A 16,565-nucleotide genomic window follows, 5' to 3' on the forward strand; every position below is an offset into this window, starting at 1 on the left:
CCGGGCCCGCGGCGCTCCCCGGAGCTCGCCCTGCCTCTGCTCCTACCCCTAGAGACGGAGAAAGTTGCGCTTCTTTCCCGCTGCAACTTTCCCAGCTCCTCGCGGGAACTTCCCGGCGCTGGGTGCCCCGGCCCTGGCGGCGCGGCGCGGCAAGCGCGGGGCGGGGCGGGCCTGGCCGGGCAGGTGGCCCCCGAGCGCGGCCCGCCGGGCAGAGCGGGAGCCGGTCAGCGCCGCCGCGGGCGCGGGAGCCGCGGCCCAGCCCCCTCCGGCGCGGCGGCGGGTCCTGCGGGCCCCCCCCGGGTCCTGCGGGCCCCCCCGAGCGGCGCCGGGCCGGCCCCATGCCCCAAGTTTCGCTGCGCCGCCGCCGCCGCCGCGCTGCTCCCCCCGCCCGCTCGCTCGCTCGCTCCCTCCCCCGCCGCCTGGGCTGAATCTTATTGATCCAGAAGGTGGCTAATTAGCCCTTCCCGTCGTGCCTGGGTAATGAGGCACATGCGCACTGCACTAATCAGCCATTTTTTGCAGGAAACTAATTAGCAGAATAAAGATCCAAAGAGTTTTTTTTCTTCCCAATCATCAGATCTGAGTCCGGGCGCTTCCTGCTCCGGCGACCGCCAGCCCCGCCGCCCGCTCCGCCCCGAGCGCCGCTGCTGCTGCTGCCGCCCGTGGCCCCCTCTCTCCGGGGGGCTGCAAACTCCCCGACAACGATGCTGCTGCTGGGCAGCGGCGGCGGCGGCGGCGGCTCCTGCTCGGCTCCGGCTGCTGCCTCCTGCTCCCGCTGCTGCTGCCCCGGGCTCCTCCTCGGAGCGCGCCGCTCCTGCCGCTGCCGCCGCGGCAGCCTGCATGGGATCCGTGGCCCCCGCGCCGCCGCCGCCGCCCGGGATTAAAGCGCCGCCGCCGCCGCCGCCGGAGAAGCGACCGTGTAAGTGGCAACTTTCCTGCCCGGTCCCCCGCTCGGGCTCCTCCTGCTCGGGGCGCTCGGGCTGCTTTGCATGGGGCTGGTCCTGCCCCCCGCCCTCCCGCTCCCACCCACCCAGCTCGGAGCCCGCAGCAAACTTTGTGCCGCCCGCTGTCCGGGAGCCCCGCCGGGGACCGAGCCGGCCGGCCGGGGCGCTGCCCCGGGACACGCTCCGCGCCGGCCCCCGCGATCGCCGCCGCTAGCTCCGTCCGCGGCCGGCCCGCCGCGCTCTTCTCCGGCTGCCGCTCGCAGGTGTCTCGGGCTCGGGGATGGCTCCGGCTCCGGCTCAGCGAGCCCCAGGAGGCGGGGGACTCGCCTGCTCCCGAGGAGATGCCCGGCGCCCATGGACTGCTGCGTGCCCGGCGGCGCCCCGGCGGCGGGGCCCAGGGACAATGGCAGCGAGCGAGGAGCGGGGATCGCCTGCCCGGGGCTGGGGTGACACCGGCGGGGCAGCTCAGCTCCGCGGCGGAGCAGGAGCGCGCCCGGGGCGCAGGGTTAGGCTACGAATTGCACCCCGCAGAAATTCACTTCGGGACAGGAGCGGGCTCCCGGGCTCGGCTCGGTGCCCCCGAGATTTTTGTCTCGTGCTCGGGTTTGCTCTTTTTGAAGAGTGCTTGGGGAGGGACAGGAACTTGGTCGGAGTGGTTTAAAATCCAGGTTTGTGGGGGACAAGGAGAGCATTGATCAGAATAATCTGCATAATCGATAGGGCAATGTGCTGAAATCGTGTCCCTCCATTTACTGTAAATTTCTCTAATCTCTGCCGCGAGACTGCCCGAGTGCAGCTTCCCTCTTCCTAGTGTGCATTTAATTGCAATCCAGCACCCCCGACTTTACTGCTCGGCTCTCTGCAACTGTCACTGGGAAGGAGACACACTTTGTCTGCCTCACTTTCAAATTCCGTCCCTTTACTTTTCTCTTCAGTGGCTTTTTTGTGTGTATTTTTTCCGGGTAGGTGTTGAGAGGTTTAATAGGAGATGTCTTTAAACTCGGCCAGTTCCTGAATGTGGATTAATGTAGTTTGCTAGTCTTTCAAATGAACAATAACACTTCCTAGGATCCCGTCTCTGTTAATCTAGGGTTAGATTTCTGCTGTGTTAAATGTCCTATAATTCTGTACAATTAATACACCAAAGAGCAATTTAAAAATATTTTAATTTTTTTAAAAAATTGTTCCAATGTAGACACCATTCCATCCTTGTTGCCAGTCCCTTTAATCCTGCTGCCTTAGGTGAATTTGTGTTTGGGATATATTTTGAAAGAGAAGTTCAGTTTAGTCTAGTTACCACTTTAATAAAATAAAAGTGTACATGGAGCTAGTTTTGAAGATTGTGGTTAGGGGGATGGGAGAGGTGAAGGCAGAAAATGCCACTGTAGGCCAATCCCTCCTTTCTCAGTTTCAGTTTTTAATTACTTAATGCTGAATTGCACAGTGCTTATCTAAATATTTGCAAATGCTCTTTCCTATTGATTCCTCTGAATAAACTGTCCTCCTTCGCTTCAGAGCGGAGGTGATTCATGCTTTTTTAAAATGAAATCTCTAGAGCGGTATGTGTATATTTTAGTGTATAAAAACACACACATTTTAGTTTTAATTTATAAATTGGGGGTGTGTTTTTTGAAACTGTGTTAAACTCTTTTTGGGCTCTGGGAAAGATTTGTTTCTCTTTTGAACTGTGCTTGAAGCTGGCCTTTGGTAGATCCAGGACTTGGTGTGTACATGTACATCTCTGCCTGCTCGCTTCTTCTCTCTCTCTTGTTTAATATGGAGCAATTTTCTGGAGGCTCAGTGACTCCCTCCTTGGGGTCACATTGAGTTCGAATCTCACTGAAGGTGCAGGAATCCTGCAATGGGCGAAGTAAGAGAATAGAAAGAATGGGGTCAAGTTGGTTCCTTAGAGGCCAAAACTCCCATAGCTGCCTTTATATTATAAATAAATAAATTAAATAAAATTAGCTTCCCCCCCTCCCCCGCCATGTTACAAATTGCAGTCTCCCCTTTCAGGTATTTGCTTTACAGCTTAAAGCTTCTCCCCCTTCTGCCCTCAGCCAACACCCCCCCCCCAAAATGGAGTGGGGAGAAGGGGAAAAAAATAAGTTGAGTTTAGGCAAATAATGTTCAGTCTCCATATCCTATTACAAAGCACTTTGAATATGCAAGACATCACACAAGACCAGTTATTCCAGTTACAACAAACTTAAAAAAAGAGAAAAAGGAAAGGCAGGTTTTAGATGGACTCTCTCGCACTAACAAATTACATATTTAAAGCTCTCTTTAATTTTTTCCCGTAATCGCATAGTATCAATGCTTTTTTTTTTTTTTTTTTTTTGGATGTCTTGTTCTTTCATTACAATCTTTCAGCCGAGTTTAGGAAGATTGCTGCAAGCAACACGTTTTCTGTAGTTTTGTTTCTGTATCTTGGAGGAGAGTTGGCAGGCATTCTGTGGTTTGCAGTTACACAATATGTTATCATGTTTTTAATCACTAAATCATTGCAGTGGTTATAGATTTACAGTCTTAGGGTATTACAGAGGAGAAACAGAGGCTATATGTATTTATATGTATGAGTGTGTCTGTGTGTTTTGTGAACTTTTAAATTGTATTGTTTTTCTTTTGTTTTCTGAAAGAGAAGAAAGTTTATATTTTTGTGCCAAGTCTCCCCACGTGCTTCAAAAAAGTTTGTAAAATCTTCTGATCCCAACAGAGCAGGAATTCTAATATTAGTATACGAGATGTTATGTGAAATGTTGGCGTTAAACTAACATCGTGGTTGGGGTTAGCGAAAGGCAGTCAAGCTGTTCTCTTGTTTTAATATTAGCCACCTGCATTGGGATTTGGCACTTATTGGAAATGGTAATGTGGGGAAGAAGGACCCATGTTTTGTAGATGTCCGTGACCTAGTGTGTCATGTCATTGGTAGCCCACTTTCTGCTTCTGTTTTCATATTATTATGTAACAGAATCCTTGGTAGCATTAAAAATTCAGTATTACAAGCTGATTGTAATGCTCCCTCATTAGGGAGAACTGTCTGGCCCTGTATTAAGTGAAACACGGAGCATGGCTTTTAGATTCTAAACATCAATAAATATTAAGTATCAGCAGAGGAAAAAATAAAGTTAGCTGGGCTTTTGGCCCCTTCGTAGTTCTCTCCCCCTCCCTACCCCACCATATTTGTCTGTCTGTCTTTTATTGTGAGCTAGATATCTGCTTTCCATTGGTGACTTTTTCTGTCTTTCTTGAGAGAGGTCTCTTGTATACACAAAAGGTTTGGAAGTTTGTTTTGTTTTGATCTGTATTAAACAGGTCCTTCAGTTTGCTGATGTCATTTCCTTTCATATTTGAGTTGTTTGTTGTGCCTCCCCGCCCCCCTTCTCAGCTGGAGCCTAGGGCAATGTGGGGAAGTGCAGCAGCGGACGAAGTAAGTTCTGGGTTCAAAGGCTGAGGGTCGTATGGTGCCTTTTCGTCATTCTCTGTTTTGCCTGCTTGGAAAGAGGCTCCAATCCCAATATCTGGTTAAATGCTCAGACATCAGCTTTCTGTGGCCTGTCCATGGGCTGCAGTGGCAGGCGATGATTCATCTCAATTTCCTTTTCGTGCTCGATCCCCTTTTTAATGCCTTTAATACTCCCCTCTGCCCCTCCCCCCCACCTTTCCTCCCCCCCCCCCAAAAAAAAAAAAAGTTCTGACAACTGCAATTCACTTGCAAATCTGAGGCCAGCATTAGTGGGGCTCCTGCTGTGAAAAGAACGAAAGTGTTTCAAGTTTTTTTTCCCCCTGTCGCTTTATTTCTGTTCTTCATCTCCAGTTAAACATTTTTAAGTGGCTTTTTCCTTTCCTTGGTCAGTTGACTGACTTCAGAGGTATGGGCCCTGTTCTCCTGATGTTACTAACGTTGCGATATAGCTCAGTTCTCTCCTCTGCAAGCATTCTTCAGTCTGTAACAAAAACAAACAAACATAGGAAAGAGGAGGAAGAAAAAGAAACCAAATTTCTAACGGCAAAGATTTTTTTTTTGTTTTTTTTTTAAATGTCTAGTTATATTCGGAAAGGAATGGCCATTCGTCTGTTTGCTTCAGGTTTTCTGTATCCAAGCTGGGGTGAAAAATGAGCCAGCATTGACACTTGGCCTAATGTGAAACCCTGGGTAACCTCTTTCCCCTTCTATGGCTCTGGCCTTTTGTTCCTGGAGAACTGAGCTAAGGTGCTTTTCACTCGGACCAAAGGCAGCACGAGAAGTCTCCCTGTGTGCCTAGCGCCTTTGGATGGCCTCCTCATGGTTATTGTCAGAGCAGAGTCTAGGAAACAATCGCTTTGGCGAGACATAAACGCAAAAACATTTGTCCATCTTTTAATCTCTTTGTTTTAGGATTTTTTTAATCTCGTTCTTTAAATTTCACCATTTCAGTTTGTGTCTTGAGAGAGACGAGTGGAACAACATGAAGCAGATTTACCGTAGGCCAGGCCAGCAGTTGAACAGATTCAGTAGAAATTCCTAAATCCTAAACTGATGCACATATGGCTGACTGCATTCGTGTCTCTGTTAACACTTTCTTCAACTTTTTAAAATAAAAATGTTGTTCTGAAAAAGCAAAAAATGACGTAAGACTGTTATTTGAACTTGATTTAGTATTTTATAGGCACCATTTTTTACTATATTTTACTGCACATACACCACACCCCCGTCAGTTCTAAGCTTGCTTGTCTGTACTGGAAGAATTATTAGGCAACCATCTTATTCTAGGTTGTACTCTGGCTTGTATGAATAGTGTTTCTGATATAGTCATTTAATTAATTATAAAGGTGTCTTAACACATACTGCACATAGGAGAGAGCGGCTCTTTTTAGAAAAGAGTAATTACAACCCCCCCCCAAACCTCTTAAGGCTCTTAACTTTGTTTTTTAATGTAATACCACCTGCCTTTGTGTGGTTTGTATGACGCTGAATATAAACTGATGCATCAGATGGGAGAGATAGTCCATGAACAAAGCAGGAGTCCGATTTTCCCCTCCTTCTCCTCCCCCCCCCCACCTTAATATATCTGCATCAGTTGGGATGCTGTATTTAGAGGTCTGTCAGCTTTTCTGTTATGAACTCTTAAATTTTGCAGGTTGTACCATAGAAAAGCCTCCCCACGGCTAAGATGAGGTGTTCACATTGTATGAAAGGCTATTCTGTTTTTTTTTCTTTTGTTTTCCTATAATTCAACCTCTTCTCCCCCTTCCCCTTCCCTCCTCCACCCCCCATTTGGAATTGTACTGTAGTCCATTAGTCCCTTATAGGAGATTTATACTTCTGTATTTTGAGGTGAGGAAAAGAGAACCAGGTGAAAGAAATTCTTCTAGTAACAGACTGTTTTCAGCACCTGCACAGAGCTTCCTCTGCTTCCTTCTCTTCCTTTTCTGCCATTTTAAACTTGGATAGGATTTTTAATCTGTGGAACTAACATTGCCACGATAGAGTTGTTGAGGGCTGTCGTGTCAGGAGAATGGGAATCCAAACATCTGTGCGTAGGCCTCCGCACAGCAGACTCTCTAATGGTTTTGACGGAGCTGTTGTGGTCTGTTGTCTGGAAAATCTGCATTCTACGTAGTGCCCGAGGGGGGCCTCGGTACCACAGACCGTAATGTGTACCTAAATATAACTGCCTAGGCACAATGGGGTGAGATAAGGGCAGAACAAGAAGCTCAACTGAATGTCTGCCTCTTGTTTTGTCCCTGATTTACAATTCGTGTGTGTGGTTTTTTTTAAGTGTAGCAAAGGGTTCACAAGAATAAATATATTCTACTCAGTTATATAAGAAAAAAGCACATAGCTAAGGTTTCCCTTTTAGATGAAAATGGGGGCGCTCCTACTCATTGTCCCTTTTTTCAGGAATTCTGTCTGCCCTCGGTGAGAGAATGCAGACAGGTTATGTGTACTCATTGCATATGTGTGAAGAAACCTGGCTGGCACAGTTTTATCTGGGTAACTTACCAGTTAGCTGAGCCTCTGAAGCGGTAAGTCTCCCATTTCGGGGGCATGCGGAGCCAGCATCTCTTGTTAAAACGATTGTATTTAGCTGGTGTCAGTTCATGTGTGCATCCACACGCAGCTGGGTCAGTTTCTAAAGAACTGGAACTGGAGAGGAGTGACCATTTCCAATACTATTGTTTTTTTGTTGGTTCTGCAGGACAGAAAATGTCTGTCTGTTGGTGCAGGGGAGGTGAAGTGTGTATCTCCAGAGCAACCACAGTTTAAGGAGCAGCGGTGTGTTCCAGACCAGGTGTACACTGTGTATATATTTTCAGAGAAAGGGTGAAACGTACGGGTAAAGTTCAGTCTTGTTTGAAATGATGTTTTGATTCAGGGGTGTCGGAAGGGGGAGACCTGCTGACTGATTCTGTAATGGGAGCAGCACAGCGTTCAGATTACCTGCCTGCTTCTGCGTGTAGCCCAGAGTGTTGCTCGTAGCAAAGTGTTCTGTGTCCAGGGGGATCTCAGGTTATTTGGGTTCCTGTTAGTTAGGTCTGAGGTGGAAGAAGCAGGTTCTGGTAGCCATTGTTAAAGACGTTCTCTTTTGCTGCTAAATCTTGATGTTTACGTGGCTCTCCAGGTGTCTCTGTGTTGCTCTTGAATTCATTATTATATTTAAGATGTTTAACTGTTAATTGTCTGGTTTTTTTGGTGTTATCAAATTACAAACATGCTCCTTGTTAAAGCAAAGCAGCAAAATTAGATTTTTCAGCACACAAACATTTTCTTATGGTCCTTAATTAACTGTACAGTTTGTGTTCCCAGGAAGGTGGAAAGTGCAAGCCCAGAGTACTCAGGCTTTAAAGTTTCATGTTTCAGAAGAGAGGTGAGATTTGAGGGAGGAGGCTCTGGTCTTTCTCTGCTTCTTTGGGAAGGGGTGAGGTTTGGGGTGTTGGTGATAGTAATACTGTGTGTTGCAGTCTATCCATAGAAAATCCCCCCCCCCCCCAAGTGTTTTCATAAAGACGTTTCCGCTTTGCGGTATGTTTAGTCTTTTCAGAACCGTAACTTTGGTATGAATACACCTGTTGAAAAGTAATCTCCTAGGACTGAATAGAAACAGGCGTGTCCTGGGAAGTCTCAGCTCACTGGAGTACTGTTTTTCCTCTAAAAAGAAAAGGAGTACTTGTGGCACCTTAGAATACTCCTGACCTATTCTGTCCCTCCCAGTGCACTGATAACCTAGGGTAGTTGTCCCTGCGTCTGGAGGTGTTGGCTGACTAGGACATGGGTAGAATCACCACCACTCTGGAATAAAATGCAGGGGCTTCCTTCTAGGGGCTTGCCTGGTGTCTGTACCAGAGACTGTTTGCTTCTTCTAGCTAATGATAAACAAATTACAAAACAGCTTGTTAGGTAACAGAGTTTTAACACCTCCCTTCACGCCCCCCCCCCCCATATTGTAACCATTCTTTAGCGTGTGCAAAAGTACTAATACACGTATATGAACTCAGAGCCATCTCAGCATGTATACCAGATGTTCTGGTGAGGAGCGTGGGATAAATCCCTGCACAGATTGCTGGAGTATCTGAGCACCTGCGTTGTTGCTATCCAGTGAGGTGCCCATAGCTTTTTGTTTTCTCTCTGTATGATGCATTACATACAGTGATAAAAGCAGAATACACGGGCAGGCACTTGGGAAGCCTGAAAGGGTTGCAGTCAGATGAAATACTGAAGGGGACAGTGCGGGATTTGGCCTGCCAAAGGTATCTTCCGTGCTGAAGTGACGTGTACCTGAAAGATGTGGCTGTAAGTCTAGAGTCTGAGGTGGGAGGTTGGAGGCAGAAGACCACTACTGTTCTAGGCAATACAGGAAACAGAACTGCACTGATTTTGTTGACGTAGGTTTGTGTGTGTGCTGCCAACTAGATTGGTTATGTTATCCTCATGTTTTATTTATTTCATTTGCATTGCAGGAGTGCCCCTCGGAGTCCCGCTCATACGTCAGGACCCAATGTGCTAGGCATTGTTACAAATGCATAACAGAGATGGTCCCTTCCCCCAGACTGTTCACAATTGAAGCTCCTGCTGTCTGGTTACCGAGATTGTAGGATGAGGCCCTAGTCCCTTTTAGAAGAGTGAAGACTTTTATTTGAAAGCATGAAACATCAGTGCATGCCGGTAAAAGCCAGTTCCAGCTGAGTTGAAGCAGTGTGTACTGTGCTGTTGGTCAGGCCAGGAAAAGCCTGCTAATGGTTGACACTAGGCATCCACGAGCCCCTCCTGGTTCCAGCGAGGGGTCCATCCCCAGGCTGAAGTGGATTTGTGCCGGCATGGCTTGTGTTTTTGAGAGGCTGCGTGCTCGCTGAAGAAGCGCGAGAGCTCCTGGCTGCTGTGTACCCAACGTCCTTGCGTGCGTTTCCGATTAGCCGCCCCTTACTGTGCCAGACAGAACTGTAGATGTCAGGCTTTGCACAGAAAGGAGAGCAAGGCAGGGAGGGCGAGGGAGAGACAAGCCTACAAGCAGCAGGGCTGTGAGTTTCAAATTAACCTTCTGCTTTGTTGATGTCTAACGTGAAGCCCCCCTTCCCCTCAGCCCCCTCCCAGTGCAGTGCACGTTGGCAAATTGTGAGAGTCTGTCTTAATTTACATAAAGCTATTACAAGAGGCTGGGCAGCAGGAAGACTGCGTTCAGGCGGTGGCCCTCTGGGGGACGGCAATCGGAATGCCTTGTGCTGAATGGCAAGTCCAGCAGCGCTCGCAGGCAGGCAGTCGGGGGAGGGGAGTTTCCCTTCCAGAGACGGTTTGTGGCATGGGGGATTTGACCATCTTTCTTTCAACACGATCGTAGCAGCTGACTATGGAAAAGACCTGCTAGATTATCGTATCCCATGCAGGATTGCTTCCTACAGGATATTTTTTATACTATGTTGTCCAATTCAGTTTTAAGTAATGGGGATTCCACCCTTTCATTTGGGAGACGATTCCACAGCCTTAAAACATCCACTCCTAGAAAGTTCTTTCAGATGTTGAGCCTAAGTCTTCCCTTTCTGAATTTCACCCCTTTACTCTTAGTTATATGCATTCCTATCCTGAGTTCTTTCCCCTCCCTTCCATTTGCATCTTTCAAATACCTGTAGGCTGTTAGAGATGCAGATTACTGATGAGCATGGATTTGAAGTCAGGAATGCCCAAGCCTAGTCATGATGCTGACTTTGGGCCAGTCACTTAACCATTGTGCCTCAGTTTCCGTCTATAAAATGAGATAAAACTTAGTTCTGTCACAGAACTGTAGTAAGGGTTAATGATAGAAGATCTGTAATCTGCATTGAACAGGGAAAGCACTTTATGTCCCATCCCCTTGCCATTTCTGTTGCTTTGCTCTGAATAGCCTCCAGTTTGTCAGTGCTGTTCTAGTGGTCAGGTGCTTGGAATTAGCAGTATTCTAGGTGTGCTCAGACTAGAGTTATTTAGAGAAGGGAGCCATAACATGCATTTGAGTCTGAAGCTATTTCTCAGCTTCATAATCTTCTCTTATCGTCTAAATAATTCCACGTATTGGGGGCTTTATGGATTTGTATTCTTTCAGCTTGGAAAAGAGAGCAGGCCAGCTAGTGTAGCAGGTTTGGGGTCTGTGTTGGTAAGAGTGAGTCCCAGGGAAAACATCTGCTCACAGAGCTGAAGAAGTTGCTCAGGGTCTGTTTTGCCTTTCAGATAGAAAATGACTGTAGACTAAGATCTCCTAGTCTAGTCTTGTTAGCTTTCCTCCGTGTCTCTTACCTTGCTGCAGTCACGGCTGCCACTACCTCCATTCCTGGGGCCTCATTCCGCAGGACCATTATAGACATGCCTGGGGCTCTGGTTTAATTGACCTTTATTTTGGAATGGGGTGGGATATGAATCTCCTTCTGGTCTGAGCAGCTGTGCTAGATTTTTATTGGATCATACTTGTTAGTATGTGTTGCCTCATCTAGTGGAAAGAGGGCAATGACAGTGGCAGTAAAATACTTGTACCATGATAGCAGTTATGGTGTGGAGAGGAGTGGATGTGCACATCTGGCAAAGGTGAAAGGTTCATGTCTAATCCAGAGGGGCTGTCTGAAGGGCCTATTTCCCTGCTGTGGGGAAGGGGATTGCTTTGGAATCCATGCTTTACCACTGCAGAAATGTCATCTGTAATCTATTCTGCTCCCAGTGGTTCCTGGTGTGTAAATTCTACATGCAGAGGTGTCTGGGTTAGGAGAGCCAGTAAAGTAGTTTTAAAGAGAAGACTTCAGTCAGGTACAACTGTGAGAGACCTAAAAGGGCAGGCTGACATACTCTCTCCCTAGCCTTACAGGTATTGCTGGGATCTCTGCAGTAGACCTGATTTGGTATATACTGGGGTCAGAGAGCAAGGGGAGTGTGGGAGGCGCATGCCAACTACTCTATTAGTCCATTTGCAAAGTGAAGGAGTAGGGGAAAAGGAGGAAAAATGTCTGCTACATCATAAGACTGGTGCTGGAGAAGGATGCGCTAGCTGACTACAAGTGCCGTTCGCACAGCATATTTGCAATCTCTTACTAGATGAGGAGGGGTGATGAGGTAGAGTGCTGGTGAGTTTCATTCTTCTTGCTTAGTGTAGTGTCCTAGAAGGGACGTGCTGAGTACTATAGAGCAATGCCTGGCTCCCTCCGGCATGAGGTCCTGGAATTACTTGAAGTGGCAAGGCAGTCATGCCTAAAAAGCTCCCTCCCTTGCAGGCTCGCAACAGTTTCCTCTGAAACTGCAAATGTTTAAGCATCTGAGCAGAACTTTGGGAGAGTCCTGAGAATTTCTCAAAACAAACGGCCCCAAAAGCTTTAACTCCGCCTGAGGAGTGTCGGCTAGTTCTCTCCTTCTGGGTTTAACAAGATGCCAGAGGCAGGGAAATCACTTTTACCTTGAAGGGTAACCCTCCTCATTTTTCCCATCTCTCAGCTGCTTTGAAGTGAGCTGTCCCTAGGCTTAGGACCAAGGGCCCGGCTGGCAGCAGCTCTGCATCTGGACCATATGATGTTCTCTGAAGATTCTTCCTCTTACTGTGAGTCCCTTTGTGACTTGTAATTTTTGGAGGTGAGCTTTGTAGAAGGTGGGAAGGGGGAGACTAGTCTGGGGGAGTTGAAGTTTCCTCTTCTGCTCCTTTTTCCTCCATTAGCCTGAGAGGCCACTAGAACATGAAGCATCAGCTGGTTCCTCCATGCAATAGGCATCCTGTCAGGATTCTGGATGAAACTGGTTTTTCTTCCTTTTGCATCTGAAGGTCATGATACAGTCAGGGAACACAAAAATTAATGAGGCCTGTGAAGTGAGCACCTCCAGAGAGGCATTGGATGGCCCCCTGGGAATCTTGAAACTCGTAGCTGCTCAGTCATTGGGGTTCATCATTATGCGCCTCTCCCGTATTTAGTCCTCTATTACAGGGACTTCTAGGGCTCTGCTAGCAGTGCTCCAGAGTCGTGACACCTCTTCTCCTCCTCCCAAGCCGTTCTCAAGGCAGAAGAAATCTCTGTGCTTAGACCCTTGAGGAATGCTAAGAGCCCAAGCAGGATGTCCTCCCTGCCTCCCTCCGGACCTTGTGCAAGGAGCTAGGATTTGGACCTTTTTGACTTAATGTGAAAGTGTCTTGTGGGAATTTGGCAGGCATGGGGTGGAGAGAGATTCCCCTCTGAGTGCTGGAGGCAAGGGGATGTCAGTTTAACAGAGTAGCTGCATGTTACAATATTTGAAATGACAGTGGAATTTTCATCTGCTGCTGACTTCATGCTCTACCCCCCCCCCCCCCCCCCCGATTTCTATTAGCAGAGGTTAGTGACTGCTCAGACCTCGTTCCTGAATTTCTGGGGGTGGGGGTAAGGGAATGGATGGAGCTGGGAATAGAGCTGATATGTAGTCCTTGGAGGGGGCTTGGAGATCCAGTCCCCCATCGGAGTTAACAAGTGTAGGAGAGTTGAATCAAGAAGAAGGAAGATTCAGTGGGGGCAACAGAGTGTCTGAGAGGGCCTCTGTTCTACCATTGAAATGGTCAGGTTCTTAGTATTAAAATCCAAAAAGTGGAATGAAACCAAGAGTGAGTCATAAAGCTCAAGCCTTTAACATTCCCTTTGAAGGTGACCTGCAAAGGAAGAAATAGTTTTGCATCATGTCTTATTTCTCTCAAATTATTTTTTTCTTTTTTCTTTAGAAATATTAGGAGTATCAAATCTTGTCTTTCCTGTTTTTTGCTGGAGGTCTCCTTGTGGGAATCAGAGAACTGGAATGGGAGCTTTCTTAGTCTACTGTTGAAGGGGTGAGGTGTTTAATAATAATGATACTTTCGCCAACTGTTTATCAAGCATTTGAGTTAAATATATATGAACACAGATTTCTAAACAGCCTTCGTACCTCTTTCCTTTTCAGTTTAGGTTTCAATCCCTAGATACTGTACTGTGAGATCCTACAAGTTTCCCAGTCATCTATAGAGCCTTTCAGGAAAAACAGAATAGACCAGGGGTGGCCAAACTTACTGACCCTCTGAGCCGCATGTGACTAACTTCAGAAGTTAGAGAACCGGGGCACACCTGCCAGGGCTCAGGGCTTCAGCCCTGTGGGAGGTGTCTGATGGGGCTCAGGGCTTCCGCCCCACTCTGCTGAAGCCCCGAACCCCAGTGGGTGCTAATTTCTAATGCTAAGTGTTAGGGGAGTGATTCACCTCCCTTCCTATATCATAAAAAAGCAAAAACAGGGCAACTTCCCCTTTTCTTTGCAGATCACCTTTAAAAGGAGTGACCGTGTGATGTATGATTCCATTCCCAACGTTAACTACAAAGAGTAAAGCATCGACAAATGCTTTGAATTATTTTTATTCCCTCTTCATAGTTTAATACATGATAGTATTGTAAGAATCACCTTAATGTGGGTTATTTTTAAAGGGGTAAGTCAAACTCAAAATCATGCTTCTGTCTGAAAATTGATAGAAGCAACATCTAACGATATTTTAATAGAAAGCCTAGAGGTTTTCTCTTTGTTTGCAGTGGGTGTTGGAAAGTGCTTTGTGTATTTCACTTTCTCTGTTTAGTCAGTTTCCTCATTGTTGGTGTGGGTCTTTCACACAGTGGAGGAAAGGGATGTACTTGAACAAAAATTGAAAATACATTTCCTAAAATGAGAATTCCCTGCTGTATGTGTAGGACCTGAAACAACTACTGATTTTCTTTTGAATTGACCATATTTCATATTGGCAACATCCCTGTTTTAAGTGACTTAAACAATAAAGTACAGTTCGACTCTGAAAAACTGCCCGTAAAAATGCTCTGATGCGTCTCTGGATCTATTTCAGAGTAGCAGCCGTGTTAGTCTGTATTCGCAAAAAGAAAAGGAGGACTTGTGGCAGCTTAGAGACTAACAAATTTATTGGAGCATAAGCTTTCGTGAGCTACAGCTTATTGTTTCTAAGACTTCTGTATTAGAGACGCTCCCTTTTCTCATTGGTAACTCTGCAAACTCAGCCTGTGCAGTCAGACGCAAGCTGGTTTTTTAAATGTCCCTTATCTGTAGCTATAATGGTTCTGCTGGCTAAATTAGGCCCTCATTTCCACCTGTGTAGCTCCATTGCCTTCAGTGGATTTATTGGAAGTTAGGCCTGTTCTACCCAGAATTTGTGCTGGTTTAATTTAAATGGGTTTAAAAACTTGTTTACTTAACCCAGTACAAACCCCTGTGTGGGCTGGACACTCTCTTTAATTTTGGTTTATGGGTGGCTTATTTTGGTTTGGTTTATATTTGTTCCCAATCAAATTAAGCTAAACCATAAAGGCCTTTCTTAAACCGATCTGAGTGTCCATACAGGGATTTTCACTAGTAACTCAGATTGAATTCACACCTTAGATTAAATTGGTGTAATTTTCCTATGTAGACAAGTTCCTTAGTAAATAATTCTGTTGATGATGGACAGGCAGGAATAGAATCCAGGTCACTCAGCTGTAACTGTGTTGACTCTGTCCGGCTAATAGGAGCTAAAAGCACGAGAAGCTCTCACTAGAGTGGGCAGGTACGATTCTAAATATGCACGAGGGGATACATTTGTTGAACAAGAAGGTGCTGTTTTTCAGACTCCTTTCAAAATAAATAAGATATTTTAATTTAACATAAGAATTTTTGTAAAGCTTCGTAGGACTTGCCTTTCAAAAACTTGACAAGTTTGGCTTCCAGTTCTTTTGGTATGGAAAAGCTGATTGATTCAGTCCTGTGGACCCCTCTGAGGAAGTATAATTGATAGGGCACCCCATCCACTGAGAGAACTGGTAGTCCTGTTCATGGAACAAGGGTGGCTAAAAACGGCAGTGGAAATTTTTATATTCAGCTGTGTAAGGTAATGTATCTAAGCCTTGCAGTTCCCCTTTAACACTCCATTTTGAGCTTGGTTATTGCCAGGGCTGTGCTGAAATAGCAAACAACATAGGCCAAAGGTGAGACAAATCTGCAGCCTGAGGTCTTGTTTGTGCACTCTTTTGCACCTGGAACTGCACTGGTGCAAACCTTTACTGTAGATGCAGTGCTATAGTGTCATCAGTGACTTGCACTAGTATCTCACCCCTGCCAAATCTAGGGTGTTCAGAGCAGTTCTTAACAGCGCTGTTGGTCCACTTCATTAAAAAATATTTACCTTCAACATGCTCTTTTGCAGTAGCACTGGTCTATTGAATTCGGTATGAATGCTATCCCATTCTCCTAACACCCTTGCTAGGTACGTCAGCTGCATGCATTCCTCTTCCTGCAGCCTGAACTGCCCAAGAGCAATAACCTTTTTCGCTTTTCCTTAAAAACAACTCTACTTCTAAATTTTGCAGTTGCAGAAAGTGTATCCAGTCTTCTAATGTGTTTCAGGCTCTTTGCTGTTCTAAAACGAATTTTTGCTGCAGGCTTTCTGGTAGTTTAGTTCCAATTTAAACAGCCCAGTATTAACATTTGGAAACTGGCTCCTTCACATCTGTATTAACATTGTAAAGACTCTGCAGTACACTCAGGCATGATCCAAAGAGAGAGAAAAACATGGATTCAAACAAAAATGTGTGTATCTGGGGGAGGGGGAAGAATTTGACTGCCTTTTCTGATAGTGGGCTATATTAGGGTTGAAATATGCTGTTGGATGTCAGTTATGTTAGGGTAGAATTTTGTTATATTTTTAAGTTGTCAGCAGTGCCTAGAGTATATGGTACATGCTGGATTTTTAGTGTATTTAAAGCTAAATATTAGGTACTGTTAGAGTGCTGACTTACGGAACGGGCCTGACTCTAATCTCTCTCTGTTTCTGTACCCGTGTAGTACCATATACTAAAATGGGGTTACTCCTCATTTACATCCATGTCACGTTAGAATTGGCCGAACTTGGTGCTCCCATCACAAACACTGACGTGACCATCTGTGTTTATATTTATTCTAGTAGAGCATCGACTTTTTCTTGACACAAAGTTAAAGTTCTGTGCTAAGGCCTAGTATGCAGGAGAAACTGTACTAGGTTAGCTAAATTGCTTTAGAAACTGATGTAGATAAATTAGTGCACCTCCCTTGTAATAATGCCTCATCTCAGTTTTAGCTTGTTGATACAAATACTGACTTAAGCCAATTGATAGAAGGCATTCCTAAATCAAAATGAGTAT

At 46.0% G+C, this 16,565-nt stretch overlaps 1 protein-coding gene across 3 annotated transcripts in view; it reads left to right on the top strand.

Annotated features, from left to right (window-relative positions):
- Positions 1 to 416: 416 nt before the first annotated feature.
- ZFHX3 (zinc finger homeobox 3) overlaps positions 417 to 16,565 on the top strand; it is a 279,269-nt gene continuing 263,120 nt past the window's right edge. For 2 of the 3 annotated variants that reach the window (XM_084644864.1, XM_084644863.1), the window contains exon 1: positions 851 to 919. Coding sequence is in view for 1 of the 3 variants with exons in the window: in XM_084644865.1 (XP_084500991.1) it covers positions 841 to 919 (79 nt within the window). In the remaining 2 variants the exon portion in view is untranslated. Of the gene's footprint in view, positions 920 to 16,565 lie in introns of all 3 variants that reach the window. The other variant, XM_084644865.1, reaches the window with a different exon arrangement.

Source organism: Lepidochelys olivacea (assembly GCF_965140295.1).
Source record: "Lepidochelys olivacea isolate rLepOli2 genome assembly, chromosome: 12".
Classification (NCBI taxonomy): Eukaryota; Metazoa; Chordata; order Testudines; family Cheloniidae; genus Lepidochelys; species Lepidochelys olivacea.